At 36.5% G+C, this 23,287-nt stretch overlaps 1 protein-coding gene across 1 annotated transcript in view; it reads right to left on the reverse strand.

Annotated features, from left to right (window-relative positions):
* CEP162 (centrosomal protein 162kDa) overlaps positions 1-23,287 on the reverse strand; it is an 86,776-nt gene that overhangs the window by 12,277 nt on the left and 51,212 nt on the right. The window contains exons 14-20 of the mRNA XM_008580114.1: positions 21,403-21,536; positions 19,751-19,891; positions 17,786-17,898; positions 15,689-15,794; positions 10,442-10,546; positions 6,931-7,143; positions 2,429-3,075 (exon numbers count right to left, since the gene is read on the reverse strand). Of these exons, the coding sequence (XP_008578336.1) occupies positions 2,429-3,075; positions 6,931-7,143; positions 10,442-10,546; positions 15,689-15,794; positions 17,786-17,898; positions 19,751-19,891; positions 21,403-21,536 (1,459 nt within the window). The remainder of the gene's footprint in view (positions 1-2,428; positions 3,076-6,930; positions 7,144-10,441; positions 10,547-15,688; positions 15,795-17,785; positions 17,899-19,750; positions 19,892-21,402; positions 21,537-23,287) is intronic.

Genomic DNA, 23,287 nt, shown 5'->3' on the forward strand with positions numbered 1-23,287 from the left:
GTGACAAAATTTATCCATTCAGAAGCAGTTCAGTAAATGGTGGGTTTTTTTTTTTTCCTTTGGCGGCTGGCTGGTACAGGGATTGAACACTGAACCCTGGCGTTATCAGCACCATGCTCTAACCACCTGAGTAAACCGGCCAGCATGAAGTTTAGTAAATGGTGAAGTTATAAATAAACATTTTCTTTCTTATTGGAAGAACTATTTGAAAATGACAAAGATTTTACTCAAAGCACATATTTTGGTAAATCAGTGTTGATTACTGTTAATATGGCAATTCCCAAACTACAGGCAAAGTTATCAGTTGCTTATTTCACTATATGAATATTTCCCCATGGAAACAGTGTGTGATTAATGTTCTAGGAAAAGCATGAAAACCTAAAGCACCTATGATATCACAGAATTATAATAAAAAAAACAGCCTACATCTAGAACTAAGAAAATTTACTCCTCACTTCTCAGGCCCAGAGCTATCTGAGAAAAACTGACAATACTAGAAAATTTTAAATTATGCACAGAAAAATTTATGGAAAAAACCTGAATTTTAAATTACTTATAGGAAAGAATATGATTCTACACCAACAGCTTCATCCTACTATCATATTCAGAACTGGAGAAACGAGGTTTCAGTTTGGAAGCTGTATGGTTGCCAGGATGAGTCAAGCACAAGCACTTGCCAGGTGCTTCCTATGCTCATTCTGCTCCTACTCCAGGTGGCTGTGGGGATGCACGAGAAGCATAATCTTACATCAGTTCTCAAGGGGCTACACAGCTATGTATGAGTAATGCTTTCTTGGTACATATTATCAGTTGTGTAGGAGCTGGGGGCGGGAGCAGGCAATTTCCTGGGAAGCTCCAAGAGATGTTCTGTGGTGGAGGTAGGATTTGAAACACAAATGAGCAAAAGGCATGAGAAATTTAGTTTTGATATTTAAGGAAGTTGGCAGTCACTGGAGGGCATAGTGACTCAGCTACAGGGGTGTTTAAAGAATATTAAAGGTTTTTTAAGCAAGATGATTGGGGAGGTAAGAAACAAAAGTCAGGGAAATAGGGGTGGAAAAATCATAGTGTGAACTAGGTAGGCTGCCCTGGTTTACTACAGTAAAGAAGAAAGCAAAATGAGACATATTTACAAGAAGGCACCTTATAGCCTGGGAATCCAAGGACTAAAGAAGGTACAACTGGGCATGGCAATTGAAATACTTATGGTCATAGATAGGACTGGGGAACTTGGGAGGGGGAACTAGTTTACTGGTAAAAAAGAGTATTTGTTGATTCCAAAAGAAGCAATCCAATAAACGGTTGTAAGTTTAACATCTGAACTCAGGGAAGAGAATAAGCCTTTAAAAGTAAGTGTAGGAGTCACAGTTTATAGATGCCATAGAAGGATAAGTTTAGCAATTGAGAAAAATACAGAATAAACAGAGAACCAAGAACTTATTTTATTTTTTTTTTTGGTGGCTGGCTGGTACAGGGATCAAACCCTGGCCTTTGGTGTCATCAAGCACCATGCTCTAACCAACTGAGCTAACTGGCCAGCCTCCAAGAACTGAATGGTGGTAGAAAGCCAGATTTTGGGTGAGGGAGGAGTCAGAAGTCACTAAAACAAAAGTAGTCTTTAGTCAAAGCTGCCAAGTCATAGGGGTTAAGGGAGAAAGCCATTTCAGAAAAGGCAGTATAATCAACACTGCCAAAGAAAATGAGGATAGAGAGAGCACCAGTGGACTGGGCAAGGTCATTATTGAGAGACCAGCTTAAAAGAGTGGTGATGATGACAGCCATACTTAAGAGGAAATGAGGTGGAAATAAGAGAAGCGATCACTTGTGGAAAAGTCACTGAAAGACAGAAAAAGGACTGCTAACTTGGTTTGATCAGGTGAAAGAAAGATCTGAGGATGTGAGAAGGCTCAGGGGAAAGAGACAGTGGTGGACAGTAGCTGGTGATTCTGAGGAAAGGGGATGAATCTAAAAGCTCCTTGAGGCATGAATGGGTGTGATCACAAGGCGTGTTTGAAGAGTTATTTTTTAAGAGGAACTTTTCCTCTTAGACTGTCAACTAATTTTCATAACAGCTGTTTTCTGGCAGCAATCTGTGACCTATAGCAACCATAAATGATGGCATTCCTTTGCAAGAAGGGCCACGTGTCAGCTTATTAACACCATTTGGGTACTTGCAGAAAGACAATACTGGTCAACCCAAGAACCTGGTTTGCACCAACATGGAGTTTCAGGTTCATCAGAATCTGGGCCTCTAGGAGGACCCTACCCTGAAATAGATCTATGCTGAGCAATGTAACACAGTTTCTTAAAATTCAGTTATGAGTTCAGTTCAGGATCAAACTAATTAACTGAAGGAAATACATCTTATAATTTTTTAACTTTTATCTTTTTATGTCCCCATATGTTTATAAATAATTTAACATTTTACCTTTTCATGGAATTTTCAAATTGGTTTACTGCTGCTTCCGATTTCATCTTCAGCTCATGCCTCTCCAAAATTAATCCCTCTAGCTCATTTTTCAATCTGCAGTTTTCTTGCAAAACCTCTGAAATATGGGAATCAGTGAAAGTATGTGGTTGGTAACGCTTGCCATCCAGGGTTCCAGAGGAGTTAGCATTCCCTTTACTTGGGTGCAAAACATCCTTCTTTGCCTTTCTGGCAGACATTTCCTCTCTGCCCTTAGAGTTCTGATTAGACAACATCATTCTTCTCTCCTTTTGAAGTCTCTCCACGGTTTTCGAGAGGTCTTGTATTTCTCTCCCTTTTGCAGCCAGTTCTTCATTGAGTCTTACCAGCTTAGCTTTAGCATGAGCCTGTTCTACCTGGAATTCTATAGACTGGAAGTCTTTATTATTTTTATCATTTTTCTTGAGTTCTAATTCAGCATTCTGATGTTTAAGAACATCTATTTCAGCTTCAAGGTTTCTTATAGTGATTTGATGGGCTTCCTTAATGTCACTGAGTTCCTTCTCTAGTGCTTTAACCCTGGAGGAATCATGATGATGCTGGTGTGCTTCTTTCAATTTGTCGGCAAGTAGCTGTTCCTGCTCTTCCAGTCTCTGTTCATACTGAATCTGAAGAAAAGAATCCATGTAATGCCAAACACATGCTAAACATTTCATTAGTTACTGAAGCCCTGCATTCTACTGAGTCCTCCCTAGTCCTTCATTCAGGCACTCATTATACATCCTGGTGTCTCCAAGTATCTGTGTTCCTTGCATTTCATTAGTTACTGAAGCCCTGCATTCTACTGAGTCCTACCTAGTCCTTCATTCAGGCACTCATTATACATCCTGGTGTCTCCAAGTATCTGTGTTCCTTGAGTGAGTCAAATGTATTTTAGTCTTATTTTTTGAAGGGCATAAAATTATATATTCTTGATATATGTTATATAATTCCATAATTGATATGTTGCTTCATAAATATTAACTTACACATGTTCTTGTATACCCCAGACCTTATTTTAAACCTCACAATTAAGCCTATTATTATATACTTTCTTCATGTAAATTGTCAAACATACTCTTTGAAGATAAATAGGTAAAGTAACTGGGGATACTGAAGTCTTTGAGAAACAGCACATTTTCAACCTTCTAACAACTTATTAATCTCATAGGGAGTAAGACAGCTTGGAAGTTGTATACTGGAGCTTTAATATCACAAATGAAATAAACAGTTTATTCCATGGAGGGAAGCACCAATTGTGCTTGCTCATTCATTCAACAAATAGTTACTAAGCTATGACTTTGCACCAGGCATTATGTTCTAGAGATAAGGAGACTCAGTTCTTGCTTTCAAATAACTCACAGCCTGGTGAGGAGAATGACATGGCAACAGTTACGGTGTCCTGTGCTAGTTGCAATAACCGGCTTATGAACATGGTGCAGAAGGTGTAGGGGGGGCGAGGCAGTCCTGAGTGTTTGGAGGCCTGAGGGAAGGTCAGCAGATTGCACAGAGACAGCACATTTAAGTAGTATTGAGGAATGAGTGTAAATTTGGGATAAGTGGAGGCAGGGATGTTTTGGAAGTAGAAAGAGAATATATAAAGAGCAATGGAATGCTTGATGTGTACTGCGGCAGGCAGTGGGGTGGGGGGCAGGAGTGGGGTGATAGGGGATTGCAAAAAGGAAAGTTAGGGTGGGTAGATTGTAGATTTACATACATAAAAAATGGGGTAGAGGGTTAGAATTAGTGTGAGAGAGCCTCTATTTGGTCGGTGGAATATTAATAATTATAATCATTTACTGAGTGTTTGCTATACTCCAGGCATGGTACTAGGGCTTTACATATACTCCGACAGTCAATCCTCCCAATACCCTATGAATTAGGGATTAATTAAGGCAAATATTTATCGAGTGTCTACTGTGCCAGGCCTTGCTGAATGATGGAACACAACGGTGTGTAAAGCAGAACAGCCTTAATCATTATGGAGTCCAGAATGTAGATGTGGAGAGAGACCTCTAAACCAAAATGGCTACAATCGTGATGGATGCAATGAAGGAGAGATGCATGGGGCTGAGAGTGCCTGAAGAGGTATTACACCTACCAGGGAGTCCAGGGAAGGTTTCACTGCAGAAGCAATGCCTGGGCAGAGATCTGAAGGACAGGAACACCTTAACTATTGAAAGTAGAGGGCAGAGCATTACTAGTCAGAGGCAACAGAGTATACAAATTTCTGTGGCTGTAGAAAACATGGCAAGCAGGAGAAACAGGCCAGTAAGATTAGACAGAGGAAGAATGATGTAAGAAAACACTGGAGAGGAAGGAAAGGCTGGCCATCTGTGGATACATATGTCATTTATTTATCCTAAGAGCAAAAGGAAGTTGTAGAAGGGGTATTGACAAAGGGGTGTGGGGGTTTAGGTGTGTGTGTGGGGGGGTGTAGAAGACAGAGAGATATGAAAATATAATCTTGGCTTTAGTGTCAGAGTTAGAAGATGGGGCAAAGTGGGTATGTGTTGACTAGTCGGGAGGTTACTGCAGTAATCCAGGTCATTTTTTATTAATGGTTGTAGTATAGTGACATGTTGATGAGAAGAAACAGCAAAACTGGAAGATATTTAGGAGTAAAAGTGAATAACTGGCAATAAGTCAATTATTATTTCTTTACATATGAGGAAACTGAGGCTCAGAGAGGTTAAGTAACTAGCACAAAGTCATGAGGCTATAATGGTGGAACTGGGCATACACTGAAGGCCAGTCTGCCTCTGCCTCTAATGCTTTTGCCTTTTCCATTATACTACAGTCATCTACATATACGGGGCAAGGTCTGCTAAAGTAGGTAGGGCTAACGGAGAGGGCAAGATAAACTTGACGAACGGTTGGAGTGAATGCTTAGGAAAATGGAAGAGAGAACTGATCAGCCACATGGTACAGGCTTCCAAGTAGCACTGAGAGAATTCATGAGATTGGATACCCACATAGCTGCATGGCCCACTCTCACAACTGTGTGGTCTCCTTCAGACACTTTACAAAGCACTATGAGCGGAGGAGGGAAGAAGGAGATGGGTGAACTGGGGCACAGGCTGAAGATGATAAGGGTGGTTGAAAACTGGGTAGTTAAAGGAACATGCACTTGAATTTAGGACAGGGAGAGAAGAAAGTAAACCAGGCAGGGTCTGAGAGATTTGAAAAAGCAGGTGGAATAGAGAAAACCCAACCTCCTTGGTGTGACATTAACTACCAGGCCTGTATCGCCAGGTTGTCAACCTCTTACTGATTCTGGAATCTAATGTTCTTTCATTTATTGATTCTCTCAGGATAGAAATCTGGGGGAGTGAAATCAGCATTCTAAAAGCTGTGTGGCATAGGATTTGGGGCAAGAGGCCTGGGATTTGAGGCCTCGCTCTGCTCTTTACCAGCTGTGGAACCCTGGGCAAGAGGGTTAAATTCTGAACATCTCAGTTCCGTTGTCTGTAAAACAGGGTAACAATTTCTACTTCTCACAAGTGATTGGAAGGATTACACAGATGAGCTGAGATGTTTGTGAAAGCATCTAGCTAGCATAGATCTGACAGAAACCGGGTGTTTAACAGATACTTAAAAGTAAACTAAGGGGCCGACCTGTGGCTCACTTGGGAGAGCGTGATGCTGACAACACCAAGGATTAAGATCCTCTGATCGGTCATCTTTAAAAAAAAAACACCCCCCCCCCCCCCAACATGAGACTGGAAAATTCTTTTGCTTTAAAAAAAATAAAAACTATTTCAGAAAGAAAGGAACCATTAGTAGTGTCATGGAAATATCTTCGTTGTTCTGACATTTCTGTTACTTGGATCCATTGCAAGAGGATTTAGCCGCTGTTTACTTTGTTCTCTGTAGGTTAGAGAGACATTGATTCATCTTATCATTGACTTCTTCTGACAAAAGTCACAGGTAGGAATGATGCCCATTGAACACATTCTCTCCACTTAGGACATTGTTTCCTAGTAAATTGTTCTGGAAATTGTATATTCTGATTCATTACTGTTTCACGAAGGAATAGAAAACTGAGAAAGCAGGAAATTTCTGGGAGCCTGTTCCCTATTCCAACCCCCAGAATGTATACTTCTGTCTTATCCTCTCACCATAATCTAGTTAAATTTCAGTGAAAATACTTTTAACCATGGTAATTTCTTTTTTTCATTTTATGCTAAATACACATTAGGGGTGTTTTACTCTGCTTTTTCACGACTTAGTTTCCACTAATTTTAATATTGAGAGGCGTGATGTAAAGATTATCCTGTGCTTGATTATTCTATGTGTGAAATGAAAAGTTGCTGAAAGAGGGCAACACGTAGGATGAACCCAGGTTTCTTTTGCACCCATTGATGCCTGTGGTAAAGGTTTGTGGGAAAGGATGTTCAGAGCTCTTTGTTAAAATGAGATCTAAGAAGGCTCTGCCCCCATGGTCCATCTCAGCTCCATCTCCATGGCTAACCTGCACCTACCTTCATTTTCTGAAACTGTTGTTCCATGGTACGAAGGCTTTTCTTTGCTTCTTCATCTTTGCCCTCCAGATTGGCTTCTAGTTTTTTTATCCTTTTTTCCATGAATTCCACTGTATTTCTATCTCCTGTATCACCAGCTGCGGACGCCGCCAATATTAAAGCGGGTAAAGAATTGGGATATCTTCTCTTTAGAATTCCTTCCATTTCCTTAACCTATTAAAATATTTTTGAACATATGTAAGATCACAAGTATATGTAAAAGGAAGCAGTTTAATGTATAAACTTAGATTATGCTACACCAGTCATATTTAGATTTCAGAGATGTTTATGTCTTCAGACTAAATCGAATGCACTGAAGCACGAATTAATTTCAAATTTTATATCCCTAGATTATCTGATTAAAAAACCCCTATAGTATAAAGTCTAATTTACTGGTTAATTTATAGATATCTACTTACATTCACTTGAAATACATCTTCAGACTTTCTATTGTATTACATTCTTCTTAACTATAAAGCTCTTCCCCCTCTTTTTTCCACAGACCGCCCTCACGATAGTGCTTCTACTATCTACTGATTGAAAAATTACTTCCATGCACATGAATATGGAAACTTTTTACAGTAAACATACAGCTTCCTAAGCACCTGCACCTGCCAGCAACAATCTCCACCCCTACCTCAACCTCCCCTAAAGATCCCACCTCCAGAGAAAGTTTATTTTAAAATGACTTCCTTCAATCAGGAAGCAGGGAGGATTAGATGACATTTAATGAAGTATACATAAAAGACTAAGTACTTTTCATTTAGTCTATAAAACAATGACATGTTATATGGTCATTCTATAAGAAAACTGCACCAGGGTCCACAGAAATTACAGCTTGATATTATATACGCCTGTGTGTATATTTGCTTTTTTAAAGGTAGTATGGCTAAGATATCCTTGCAAAGCATACATTAAAACACGAAATTCTTTGTTAAACAGTTTTCTAGCCTATGAGCAAGCAACAAAATAGCACCTGAAAGACAATCTAAGGCATGTTTGTTTAGACTGTGCCACCAGCTTCAGGACCTTGTGTCAACTAATGGGTACAAAACTATGCCGCTTCCCCTATGTGAACTATTGTGCAGTATATATATTGAAATATACTCTACCCATAAATACGTACAAGTAAATGTTAAAATATTTGGGATTAAAAAAAAAAGGGCTGGGAAGGGGGAAAAAAATCTCTTTCGCCTCATAGGTAAAATGGGGAGGATGACGGTACCAGTTTTATGGGGTTGGCACAATTAAGTGAGGATTAAATGACTTTCATTTTGGTAATTGCTTAGCAGAGTGCCTGGCATATAGTGAGGACTTAATAAATGCTGGCTTTTATTATGATTTTCATCTCAAAAACTACCTTTCCTAAGGCAAGATGGGTTGCTGGTGCTAAAAATCCTATTTATAGACTGAACATTATTCATATTACGTATTTAAGGATCACATCATTTGCAAAGTTAAAAATAAATATTTTCATTTGTGATAACTGCTGGCTCATTCACTGATATACCATAAATTGGGAGATATGCAGATACAAATATTAATAATTTATTTTACTTGGAAATTTTTCAAAGTTTTGTTTCCTCTGGTATTAAAAATTTATTTGAGTTATCTGTAAGCATATGGAAGTATATGCATACATATACATATTGCATAAATTAAAAACAACTACATTTAAAAAAAATGAATTTAACATATTTACTATTTACAGTTAATGCATTCATTTAAAAACTAAAAAAAGTTCAATCTAATTTTGATATCTTGACATATATATTACATTTGTGGGGAAAAATCAGATTTTATTTGTATCTTCTTTAATTTTGCTTTTTAATACTATTCTTTGGTCAGTGGTACCAGGGTGACAGGTGTGCAAAATAAATTTTTCTTAACTTTTATTAAAAATCAAACTATGAAATATTTCACTAAATAAAAGCATGAACAAGTGCACAATCTGAAATTGTCAATACAACATGTATCTAATTCACCCCATTTTTATTTATGTTCTGTTTAGAAAAAGAGATATTTTATAATTTATTTCAGAATATGGCTCCAAAATAATTCTGAATATATTGTAATATACCTTGATTATAAAATATATATTAAGGTTTAATGTTTTTAGGATAGAAATGCTCATGCCAACAGAATAAATAAGATCTGGAACATACATGCAGCAATCCAACTACACAAAATACTATTAAATGATGAATAATATTTTTAAGAGATATAAGATGAGAACCCAATAAATACTTAATGAAAGTGTTAATAAAAGAGAGATTACTTTTAAAAATGGTATATTTCTGGTCAACTGATATGGGTTACCATTTGAAGTCTTAATTTTGTTCTTAAGCATGCTTTATTTCTTTACTCTAATATACTCAGTTATACATTATTTCTTTTAAAATAAAATCATCTAATGGAGAAGTGGTTCCTTTTTTTTTTTTTTCTCTTTCCCAATTTTTCATGGCTTTTTCTACATTGACCAATCTAAGCACTGAAGAAAATCCAAGCGATCTTAGATTAGACTCTCTTGAGAATATTTCTAGCTCTTCAAACCATCTTTGTCCTGTCCCTTTCTTGGCCCCTAAACCAAACTACCAATTCATACCTTTGATATAAGAACAAGTTCTGTTTGTAAAAGTAACAAAGTTAATTTTTTGCTTAGTTTTCCTTCTCATAAAACTGGGATAATATTCAGTCCAGTGATGACCTCACAATTTTGGATTTGTGATGGAATAATAGCCATGTATTTAAGGGAACATGACTACAGCATCATGTTCCCTTATGAACAAGGTTAAAATTTTTCATTTTGTTTTAATATGTAGTTATGAATATAAATGTTACATTACAGCAAGTTTTAAAAATAAAAGAAAAAAATTAATTATAATTCTGCCTCCCAAAACAACTACTTCAATAAATAAAATCTTTATTCCAAAAAGCTTCACTCTATGATTTTACTAAAGGCCTTCCAGCCACATTGATCATGAAATAAATATTTCTAAGCTTGAACAGTGAACAAGGGCTCAAGATGATGGCCACCTCTTTGGCAGAGCTGAATGTTCTGTCTACAGGGTGTTTTGTAACATTTCCAAACATTTACCAACATGTTCCCAACTCAAGGATCTCCCTTACTTATTCCTCTCTCAATTATCTTTGGTCAGGAGAAGGAATCCTAACTCTATAGCCAGAGCTTCAAAATTCTGCTTCCTTCTTCCTGGATGTCTAATGGAGCTGGGGTACAAAATGACCTTTCACCAGGAGGTCTTCCATCTTATAAATGAAGCACATTAGACTAAAAAATCTTTTATTTATAAAGATGTAGACTATATAAAATTATGTTATTACTTTTATTAATGTTACTTTAAAACAAGAATTTTCAGGTTGACTCCTTCTGTGGGAATGCCTAAAACAAGACAGGAAACAAAAATGCACTGTATATAAAATACCTTAATGAAAATTTACCCTTAACACATACTTGTCGCTCCAGATCCTGAATTCTTTTGGCATCAGCTGCTCTATCTTTTAAACGTAACTTCTGCTGAATAGATGGACTCCCAGATTCAGCTTTCAGTTTCTCAACCTGTCAATACATAAAGAACATGTTAAGAAACATATTTAAAACATAACGGAAAAGCACTGGGGGGAAGTATCACGTTAGTCCATTCATTCATTTATTAATTCCTCAACAGACACTGAACTCCTCCCAAGTTCCAGGCACTTCCCAGATGTGGGATAAGGTTGGAGATGTGGAGAGCAAGCAAGATAAGCTAGGTCCCTGTTCTCCTGGTGCTCATGCTCCAGTGCAGGAAGATAGTTGATAAGCTAATAAATAAAGTAAATAAGTAAATAAGAGTGACAAGTGTTATGAAGAAAAGAGAGTGAAGAAATAGGAACAAATAGCTAGAAGGGTGGGACTGGTGGCCATATTACATAAGGAGGTCAGGAGATGTCTTTCTGGAAAGTAGATATTTGAGCAGAGATGTGAACAAGAAGAAGGAGTGAGATGTGGGAAAAAGGTCAGAGGACTGCAGGCCGAGGGGACGAGCGGAATGAGCCTGTCATGCTCGAGAATCAGAGGAGCTCTGGTGTGGCTGGAGGAGGGTGACTCGGGGAGTGTGGTAACAGATGAAGTTGAACAGGCAGGCAGGGTTCAGCAGGGTTCAGACCACATGGGGACTGAGCAGAGATGTGAACAAGAAGAAGGAGTGAGATGTGGGAAAAAGGTCAGAGGACTGCAGGCCGAGGGGACGAGCGGAATGAGCCTATCATGCTCGAGAATCAGAGGAGCTCTGGTGTGGCTGGAGGAGGGTGACTCGGGGATTGTGGTAACAGATGAAGTTGAACAGGCAGGCAGGGTTCAGCAGGGTTCAGACCACATGGGGACCTGACAGGTCGTGATATGGAGCTTGCATTTATTCTCACTCTAATCTAAAATAGATTACATATCTTAATGGAAACACAAATGAAAACCACCTATTTTAATTAATAGAGTTTAGTCAATAGTTCAAAAGTGCTGTGCCCTATTTCTCTGCTTGACAAAATCATACTTACCCTTCAAAGCTTAGTTCAAAATTAAGCTAAGCTATTCTTGACAATCCCCTCTTCTGTGTTCCTGCAAAGTTGTTGTACCTTGTGTAGCATTTATTACTTTCTGTTTCATATAACGTTAATTTGTGTATATGCCTCTTCTCTTTATTAGTGGACCAACACTATGATTTATTACTACCTGTTTACCTTATGATACTGAGCACATGGCATGTACTCAATGTACATTGAACTGAACTCTTAACTGCTGAAGAAATTCTTGGATTCACAGCAGTACACATGGTATATAGTTCAGCTTCAAAATTACAATTTCTTACAAATTCTGTATTATACTACCTTACAATTTAAAATTCAGTCTACAAAGAAAATAAGGGCATTTATAAAGCACCGCATAATATTGGTTTCCAGCTGAATCACAGATTTGCATCATTTCTTGTTTAATCTTCTATGTGATCTACAGATGTCTTTTCAGGAGAACACTGATCTTCAAGTTTTTGGATGCTCAAGTATCTTTCTGCAAATACTTTGTTTAATTCAATCAATTTAGAAATGCTCCCTAGGAGTGTCTACTTCACAGAATTACAAAATTTTAGAATTCTAAGGAACTTTAAACATCTTGAGTTCAATCATGCAATTATGCTTGCATGGATGTCCACTCCAGGCTTGCATATTTCCTTGGACAGAGACTGCCCACCTTCAAGAAAGCCAGTATGCTCCATGCCAATCAGGTGGACTGCAGGGTATTTGGCTGGCAAGTAATTTCTCTCCCTTGTAAGTTATTGTGCAGACACTCATGGAGTTCTCTGCTTGCCTCTCAGACCTTATCTTCTGCCACCCTTGTCCTTACCCACTTCTGCCTTGGGAGGCCCTTCCTGCTCCTGGAAGGTTACAAACACATTCCTGATTCTGAGTTCCTGCATTTACTCTTCCCCCGGCTGGAAGACTTGATCCTTGCATGGCTGGATGCAACTACTCTTCAGCTGTCAACTCAAACACCTCTTTCTCAGACAGCTTCCCTGTCCACACTGTTAAATGCTTCCTTATCTCTACCTCACCTCCCCTTATTTTCTATTTTTATTTTCTTCGCAGCATTTACTTCTAGCTGTAATTATCTGTTTACTTATTGTCTGTATTCCCCACTAGAATATATGTTCCTAGTGAGTGAGATTTGTGTTTTTCTTGTTTACCTACTGTATCTCCAATGCTTGGATGAGTGCCTGATGTATGGCATGTGTTCAGTAAAGGTTGACTGAATCAGTGAGTTGTAGTCAGCCCCATTCTCCTCCTGACCCTGGGATACTAAAAGGAAAGGGCTCAGGACCTTGGCTTTTATTATATTTCCATTCATACTTTATTAAAAAGAACCAACTGACATTTTAAGAATACACTAATGGGTACTAATTTTTAAGGTATAAACTAGACTGTACACAAATATACTTGATATGAATATTATAACAGATTTATCCCAATATGAATAATTTTTGTTCTAAAACTATTTAAATTCAGAATACCAAAGTAAATGAAAATAAAGTATATTTACATTCCATCTTTCAGTATCTGCACAAAGAAACAAATCCCCAATTAATTTTCACTATTATCTTAAACAAATATATATACATATTTTTCTGATTTCTTTTAGGTTTTCTCTCCCTCTGGTTGCTTCATGATGATAGGTCTAGATGTGGATTTTTAGTATTTGTCCTGAGCAGGACTCACTGTGCTACTGAAGTTGAGAATTCATCTTTTTTTTATCACTCCTAAAAAATTCTCACCCATTACCTACTAGAAAGATTTAAATATATATTATAGCATCTCATATTTCTTAGTATTTCTGATATTTTCCATTTCTCTATTTTTCTCTGTTTCACTCTAACTTCCTTAGATCTATCTTTTCAGTTTACTAATTTTTTCCTTAGTTTATGACCATCTGTTGAATTCTTCCACTTAGTTAATTTCCAGGATTACATTTCACTTCCAGAGCTCTGTTTATTTTTTTTTACTCTAACTTCCTTAGATCTATCTTTTCAGTTTACTAATTTTTTCCTTAGTTTATGACCATCTGCTGAATTCTTCCACTTAGTTAATTTCCAGGATTACATTTCACTTCCAGAGCTCTGTTTATTTTTTTCTGAAATTTGCCTCATCTGTTTTGCTCTTTTCTCACATTTTCTCATTTATTTTGTATATTTAATCATTTTAAGTCTACTTATTTTACGGTTTCTATCCAATAATTCTATTGAGGTTCTAATCCAACTGTAAATCATCTCACACCTGCTGATGGCAGATTGTTTCTTTGGGTTTTGTAATTTTGCATTGTGAGCACATCATTAGCAGATTTATCTGTGGGAATATTGTGTGAGCTGGGTTAAGGGTGTATACCTCTAAGAACTGTTTTCCATTTGTTTTTTCTAGATACATCAGAGGTCATCATTGACTCAGGACCACTGTTTATGTTATTTATTTATTTTTTTAGTTTCAGCATTGCAGGTAGCATTAATTCAAATACTAAAACACAAATGAAGGCAGAAGAGGTGACATTTATATTGAACAACCAGTAAAGCATGAGCACTGAGATGAAGACACCTTTTTAGCCTCCTTACCCAGAGACGTTAAGACAGAAAAGCTTTCTTGACATTTCAGTCTTTTAAAAGGAAGGTGGGTGGACTTTTTCCTAGTCCACTATTCTACTGAAAGATGTGGTCCTTTGAAGGTGTTCTGTTTGCACTCTGCTGTTAAAGCTCAGACCTTGTGGTTATTGAACTGGTGGCCTGAGGGGCAAATGCTTACTGTGAGGTTTTTATCCCTCCTTATTTTTGGCCCCTGGAGATTTCCCTTACTTTCTTGAGAGCTTGGTTATTCATTTACCAGATGTTTCTTACATTTTATCCAGTTTTCTTTGGTGTTTTTAGCAGTAAAGTTTTCAAGTTTTCTATTTGTCATAAAAATACATTCAAAACAGAACTTCTAAAAGGTCACTAACAACAGCCTTCAAATGAAGCTAATGCTATGCTTAAAACCTTATCATGTTCTTCCAAGCCTTCGTAAAATATGGCAAAATTAATTCATTTTAACTTGCTAATTTTTGAGCTACACTGACAAAAGGGGCATGTCCTATCATTCACTGTTTCATTCTATCTGCCTACTGATGTATCTAGTCATTCTATATATACATACACACATGCATTCAAAGAAAGTTCCCCAACAGATTCATATGTGAAACCGAATTTAATACTACAAAACCTGTTAAACATCAACTATTAAACTAAAGTATGTTTATTAGATTTCTATGTAACATAACATCAAACAGTAAATTTCTTATTAAAAAGTGGTATGTAATTGGAATTTTTGTAATTTACATAATCATTCAAACAGATTGAAAAAGCTTTTAAATTTAGTGCTACAATTCTTAATGGGAGGGTAGGGGAGAAGTAACTGTTCCTCATAGGAGATGTTTGAGAATGGGGCAGAGTAGTTTTCCTTGTTACAATGACTGGGAGATGCTATAAGCATGTAGTTCCTAGTGTGGGATGATAAAAATCATGAAATTCATGTAATATTTCTGTTTAAAATAGAATTAACCTGCCCCAAATTCTAAAACTTCTCCCACAGATAACTACTGCTTTTGAAAACTCTAGGCCATATTCTTTATAATACAATTTAATACAAATAAAGAAAAAAAGTATGGAATAGCATTGCATTTACCTTTGTGTTAGGTATATGGGATACAAATACATGTAAGATACAGTCCCTGCTTTCTAGAAGTGTACAATCCACTTTGGAACACAGGTAAAAAGCCAACTAATGTTTCAAGGTAAACAATTGTCTCCAAACTATTTTTCTATTTAAGCTGTGCACTTTCCAAAGAGGAATTTGCTTGAAATAAGGCATACGTGTCCTAAAGTTATGCCTCTGATATGGCTCCAGGTAATAAATGCCTGATGAGAGGATGAATTATAAAGAAGATGTCATCTAAAATTAGTATCACATCATTTCCTCTATATTAAGGTCATGTGTATACTAAATGCTAATCTTAGATATTTCTTCTTAATTTTTAAATGGTATGAACTTTATAAATAGGTCTTATTCATATATTACGAAAACAGATTTTTCACACATATGGGAATTTTTGCAATAATATTTACTATTCCTAATAATTAAAAATCCTTATGCAAATTACCTGTGCCATCCGTAGTTCTGCTAACAGGTCTGTAAAACTCTGATTTCTGGTGGGCTCTGAATCTTCGACTACTTGAGACAGGAAACGACTTTTGTGCATCTGTTCTCTGATTTATTTTGCAGATAAAAATATATATTTTTTACAAGGTGCTCTTTTCAATACAAAATATTAAATTCTTAAAAATTAAAAACTAATGAATAAACTATATCTGTCACTGAAGACAAAAATTGTATTTAATCTAAAGATTAAAATACTAACATGCTAAAATAGAGGTATACTTTAAGGGAAATGCTTGTATTTACTCTAAAAGAATTGAAATCCTAAGATTATTGGTTTATTCACAATATAAAAATATCTCTTCCCAATTTTTTTTTCCTTTTTGTCTTTTTTACTGACCGGCAACGGGATCGCAACCCTCGGTGTTGCACCCGCACCGCGCTCAGCCAGTGAGCGGGAACCGGTCTCCACATGGGATCCGAACCCTTGGCGGGAGCGCCGCCGCGCTCCCAAGTGGCGCACTCTCCAGTGCGCCACCGGGCCGGCCCTCTCTTCCCAATTTTTAGAGACAAAAATCAGTGGCCCAGAAAGATGTGCTGCATTTTTCCTATGGAGTTATTGTACTCCTTGCACATCATGCTAGATCCCTTTCTGACAAACACAAATTACCAATCTTACACATGGAAAGTAACCAACAAAACCAAACACAGTCTACTCCAGAGACATTATACAAGAAGTTTAGAAATCCACATAAGGTCATTTAACCTCCATGTGCTAAAGAATTTCATTGCAAAGGTAAATTTAGAGTTTGGGTTTTGGATCTTAGAATAGATCTTCTCTTTTAGAAGCCAGAGAATATAAGATGTGATATTTTAAACTACTGAAGCAGTTGGAAAGAAAGCAGACGTAACTACTTTCACGTATCAGAATTGTGCGGATTACCATACTTGGCCTAGGGTTACACCTACCAGGACAAAGGAGCAATTTTTTAAAAAAGTTTACACAAAGGTGCCCTCTGCTTGTCACCCTGTGTAGCTTCTAGCTTTGTCTGCTACAGGGTGTTCCTTTTTCTATTTTGCATGAAAGATCAGAATGAGCTATTGGTGGCCCTGCCTATTACATCTTGCCTCTTATGCCGTAGGTTATCTAACAAAAAAAAATTGAAGAAATACATGAATAAATATGGTGACATTCATGGTCAAAGAAACTTCTGATAACAGTCCTATCTGAGTGATTAGGCACTTATGAGAAATGATGCACAAACAGTAGTCATTTCTTAAAAGAAGAGTACCCTAGCTTGTCCACACTTGTGGGTTCGGCTTTTTCACATAATATGTTAAAGGTGGAGGTAGTAACATCCAGAAGATTTTCCAGTCTGAAATAGGATTCCTAAATAGGTGTCGGTTCTCCATTGTCCTGCTATGGTGAGTGCTGGCTGGTAACAATTCACCAGTGTCTCCCTCTCTGGAGAAATGCCCTCAGCAAAACAGCGGTCATTGCCCCCTTCCCAGGGTACAACAAGCAAGGACCAACTCTGTGGTACAATCTACTCTTCAGAGCTTCCTGGTGGGAGCAGCATGAAGCCAGTCTCCAGCCAAGACCACATTCTTACTTCCATTCCTGCCCCTGACCTCCCCCACCCTGCTTCTCCTCCCCTGAGGGTTATCCTCCAGTATATCACCTCTAAGGGATCCCCGTCCCAGGCTCTGCTTCTATGAAACCTGACCTAAGACAGTAAGTGATTCTGCATGGTATTTTCTTTACTATTATTAATCACATGGTTCTTTAAGAAATGGTTAAGCATCTCAGGCTTAATGACTGATCAGAGGAATATTGTATAAGTATATTTGATTTCCTGAAACTGATGTCAAACGCAACATAAATATGCTGAGAATACTAAAGTATTTAGTACCCAAAGAAAAATCCTTTATATGTTAAATACCTAAAAGTTATTAAACTGAAAATCAGTGTACAAATGAAAATAAATAAATGTAAAAATAAGTTTTTACTATTTCTAAGTAAAAATAAATGTATTATTAATATAATGATAAAATGCTTAGAAACAATCTATTTGGTTTTAAGAATATCAAAAGGACTTACTTTAAGGAAGCTAACTCATTGAATAAATTCTGGTTTTCCTTAAACATTCGCTCCTCATTTTTCTTGTTTTGTTCTTGAAGATCTTTCACTTTATTATACAACCTTTCATTTTCCTTTTAAAAACAGAAACTTGCATTTTAGTTTAAAGTCAGTAGTACTTATATAACATATATGCTCACAATAGATAAATACTTTAAAAGTTTCTAGGGTGTTTTAAATTTCTTCAGCTTTGGAGTATGCAAAACATTAAAACAATTCTTTCCAAAATGCTTAAATGCTTAATTGAAAAAAAAAAGTTGCAAAAATTCCCAAAGCCAAAGACCCTAATGTCAGTATAACGCACTGACTGCACTTCACAGGAGTAAGCAGAAGAGTGGCTGAAGGAATCCTTACATCCCAACTGCATGGACCAGAGGTGGCAAGGCCCAGTGGGACTCTTTACATCCTCTTCTGTGACTTTAATGTGACTAGTCTAAGAAAGGAAAAAAAAAAAAAAATCACTGCTGGAGGAAGATTCTGGAAGGCTGGCTTCCAGTGGTGAGGTAATTAGATGTAGCCACAGTGCTGTTCATGTTTATATCTGAAACTGACTTTAAGTGGGGAATTAAAGACAGGGTACTTCTGAAAGTTGTCAGGACAAGGCAGAGCAGAGACTAGACCCAGTCCACCATGGGATTTGAGTTAAAGAATGACTCAAACCAGTTGAGATCAGAGGGAGAAGAGAAGGTACCAATCTGTGCTTAGATGCTCTTTCTTACCCCTTTAAATTTAAGAATCTCATGAAAACCAAGGGCTTTTGAGGATCTAATGAAAACTATGGACTGTCTCACAGTGTCTGAGATAGTGCCTGGCAGATGGTCTGTGCTTAAATACCTGTGGAATTAATGCACTTCCTGCCCCCGCCCCCAATACTTAGATATATAAATTTTGTACTATCTTTGCGGGAGGGAGTGGTTGGCATACTTATGGGTCTGTGAAATTTCCTTAAAACCCCTGCTCTGTATGTCAAGATCAGACTGGCAGGCAAAGGGTTTGAATGTTTCTCACTAACTCAAGGGCAGTGTGTCCTGCAAAATCAGTCCACTTCATTCAGAGCAAACGTTTTAATCACTGACTTGGCAATGTTTTCGCTGGATGTCCTGGGTGACAATGCATGTCACTAGCAGGCTGAATGCTCAGGCTATAGTCGTCAAAAGAGAAGAATGCTATTAGAGAGGAGAAGGGGAAAGGAGTAAGAAAAACGGGCATGGGAGGCAGGGAATGAGGATACAGTCTTATGCTGCAGATCACTAAAGCTGTCCTGGCTGACTGTCAAGGAGCATCACTGAAATTCCAGGATACATTACAAACATCTGTCTCTATACGAACACACAGATCTTTCCACATTAAATTCAAATTTTCTTTTCTAACCCTTACAGCATTAGCAATTGATTTCAGGTTCATATTTCTGAATATAATAGCAAAACTACCTAATAAGTATTACCACTGAAAAGAATTATAGAAAACTAAAGAAAAACAGGATAGCCTCTAAGGGACTTGGATATTAAAAATAGTAATAGGCAACATTCATTGATTGCTTATTGTGTGCCAGGCCAAGAGTGTACTTGCTAAAAGGATGGTTTGTCCTGTCTTACTTTCAATTTCCTAATCACCTTATGAGGGAGGTTCTTTATTATTATCCCCATTTCACAGATGAAGAAACTGGCCTAGCGAATCAAAGTAATTTGTCTAAGGCTGTACAACAGGTGGTAGAGCTAAGACTCAAAGGCAGACTCTTTGAATCCAGAACCCATGCTCTTTTAGCCACCTGAATCCTGCCCATGAAAAATGTACAAATTATTACTTCCTCATATTTGCCAGAACTCCCATTACCTGTTAAATTAGCACAGAAATATTTTAATATGCCTTATTTTTATAATTAAAGGATCAAGAGCAAACTGGCCATGTACTGAAGAATTGCCATACCTGTTGATATCCTTGAAGAAGTGTCTCTTGCTCTTGTATTTCTTTTTGGATTTGCTTCAATTTTTCTCCAGTGACAGGATCAGTTGTTTTTCCAAAATGTAACCATCTTTGATTTTTGCTTGTTTCTTCAAAGCTACTTAACTTTGAGAAAATGCAGAAAGTGTTTTATTTCAGGAAGGAAATGATGAAGTGAGAAGTGAGGAAGAATAATAGAAAACTCAAGGTGTTTAGACTCAAAACTGTCTTATGATATTGTCCACACTGGAATGTAATGTAACTCCAGTTGAATCAGCACAGTGATGTTTTATGCTGATGGTTCTGGTGAATGAGGTAACTCAGAAATGCTACACAATAACATTCTGAGTCTAGACCTTCTGTAGCAGTTCTTGCTGAAACTTTGATTTCTTTGAAGGTCACAATGAACTAACCAATTTGTTTTTAAAAAGAATGTCGTATAACTTCGTATAATGTATGCTATACGAAGTTATTACGACTTTATTAAAAAGAACCAACTGACATTTTAAGAATACACTAATGGGTACTAATTTTTAAGGTATAAACTAGACTGTACACAAATATACTTGATATGAATATTATAACAGATTTATCCCAATATGAATAATTTTTGTTCTAAAACTATTTAAATTCAGAATACCAAAGTAAATGAAAATAAAGTATATTTACATTCCATCTTTCAGTATCTGCACAAAGAAACAAATCCCCAATTAATTTTCACTATTATCTTAAACAAATATATATACATATTTTTCTGATTTCTTTTAGGTTTTCTCTCCCTCTGGTTGCTTCATGATGATAGGTCTAGATGTGGATTTTTAGTATTTGTCCTGAGCAGGACTCACTGTGCTACTGAAGTTGAGAATTCATCTTTTTTTTATCACTCCTAAAAAATTCTCACCCATTACCTACTAGAAAGATTTAAATATATATTATAGCATCTCATATTTCTTAGTATTTCTGATATTTTCCATTTCTCTATTTTTCTCTGTTTCACTCTAACTTCCTTAGATCTATCTTTTCAGTTTACTAATTTTTTCCTTAGTTTATGACCATCTGTTGAATTCTTCCACTTAGTTAATTTCCAGGATTACATTTCACTTCCAGAGCTCTGTTTATTTTTTTCTGAAATTTGCCTCATCTGTTTTGCTCTTTTCTCACATTTTCTCATTTATTTTGTATATTTAATCATTTTAAGTCTACTTATTTTACGGTTTCTATCCAATAATTCTATTGAGGTTCTAATCCAACTGTAAATCATCTCACACCTGCTGATGGCAGATTGTTTCTTTGGGTTTTGTAATTTTGCATTGTGAGCACATCATTAGCAGATTTATCTGTGGGAATATTGTGTGAGCTGGGTTAAGGGTGTATACCTCTAAGAACTGTTTTCCATTTGTTTTTTCTAGATACATCAGAGGTCATCATTGACTCAGGACCACTGTTTATGTTAAAATGACACGGGTAATAATGTTTTACTGTATAAGAAAATCAATAAATGCAACAAGAATGATTAGAATATCACTTGAAGGAAAATAAATTTCATGTATTTATTATATTGTTATTTATAATTTAGTTTTAATATGATTTTGGAACATAAAAATATTATGAATGTTAATTTTAAATTTAATACCTACGGTCTGAAACTGAGCACAAGAATCAATTTCTGTAGGATCTTCAGACTTCTTAGGAGTAGTCGGGCAACTTTCAATTTTGGGAGCTGGTTTACCCAGAGCTGCAGGCTTGATGAGTTTTGTTCCAGATAAGATTTCTAAATATTAAAAACAATGGATAAAAGCACCACAAATGTAAAGTTGAATGTGTATTCAGCAATTATGTAACAATAAGTACGAATACAATGGGAACACTAAGATAAAACGAGGATCTCAAAATAGGCTGACAGACAACACTGTAACGCAGCTGTTTCACTGATTCACTATGTTAACTGACTACACTCAGAGCTGCCACCTATAGTCAACATTCTACTCAATTTGACACAGATGGCTAATTGACCCAAGACTCAGATCAAATGACAAACGGAGCTAAAAATATGTGAGAATGTGAGCTAGGAAAACTTCAAGCCTTATTACTTTCAAATAAACTATCCTTTTAAATGTTCACAGTAATAATAAGAATTTCTAAATGATAAACCAAAGAGCAGCTGATAACTTTATGAAGCATTTTAGTTCAGATTAAGTGTGCTTTCAGAGTACACCTTTTATAAGTAATGCATATCAAGTAATGCATACAAGGATACTCCAAAAAGTTCAAGAAAAAACAGAATTAAAAGATAATACGAATCTTTCCATACACTTTTCGAAGTACACTCGTACAGTATCAATGGAACAATACAAATTGCATGGAGGACTTTATAACAGCTGATCTAAATTTGATTTTAAAAGTTTAATAATGCTGCTATAATACTCTGGTAATATATATTAAATTAGAAAAAAATGTAATTAATGTATATTCTGATCCAATTTTCAGCTTTTAAAGTAACTTGTAAATCACCAAACAGTAGTAATAATTCTAAGACCAACCTATTATTCAATTAATAATAAACAATGTTTAAGGGAAATACCTAGAAGGACTCTTAAGGCCCATATTCAAGTACTACAGGTCCTGAGCTGAACACTCAATAAACATGATCTGACCACCTTAGAGGTAAAGAACTTCAAAATTTATATTTTTAAAATAATTTCTTCAAGATGTTAACTTCTTAAATATAGAGTTTACTTTTTCATTAAAAATGTTATATATGATTATTAAAGATTTGGAAAATATAAAAAATAGGAAAGCCAAAAGAAGAGATAAGTTACCAACAGTCCTTCATCAAAAGATTTCATTTCAATCTTTTTTTCAGGCATGTGAAGGTTTTCCTTATTGAGTTGTGATTATATTTAATTAGACTGTTTGATGTAGGTTTTCCAGAGAAATTTCTTAAAGCATTCATAAAGAAATTGTTTGAGTCATTGTAAAGGCAGGCATTTAATCCTTCCAGATCACTGGAGGATCATTTCTGTGACCAATGAATGGGGTGCGATCTGCTAGCTTACGATTCTCCTTAGGAGGCAGGTTGTTCTTGTTCACGGCTGTAGTCTGCCAGTCCTTTCACACCAGAATTCTCCTTCCTGAATTCTTAATTTAGATTACTCTCTCAGTGGATTAAAGTATCTTAAGTAATTGTTTTCAATAATGGTAACTGGTCAGTATCTTCTCCTTTTACACATGAAAAAATTTGTTTGAATATGAAATTCAAACATGAAAGCACTGCAGAATTTGCAGCCCATGAGCCCTTCTTGAAAAAACAACGCATTAAGAAAATTCAGTCAAAAAAGAAATCAATCAAAATAATTCCACAATGGAGAAACTATGGCTAAAAGACTGGTGAAGAGCATTCAGTCTTTTTAATAATCAAAACCAAGAACTAGGGCTGGCCCGGCGGCGCACTGGAGAGTGCGCCGCTTGGGAGCGCGGTAGCGCTCCCGCCGAGGGGTCGGGTCCCATCGCGAGGCCGGGTTC

The sequence above is a fragment of the Galeopterus variegatus genome, unplaced genomic scaffold (assembly GCF_000696425.1).
Source record: "Galeopterus variegatus unplaced genomic scaffold, G_variegatus-3.0.2 Scaffold2023, whole genome shotgun sequence".
Taxonomy (NCBI): Eukaryota; Metazoa; Chordata; class Mammalia; order Dermoptera; family Cynocephalidae; genus Galeopterus; species Galeopterus variegatus.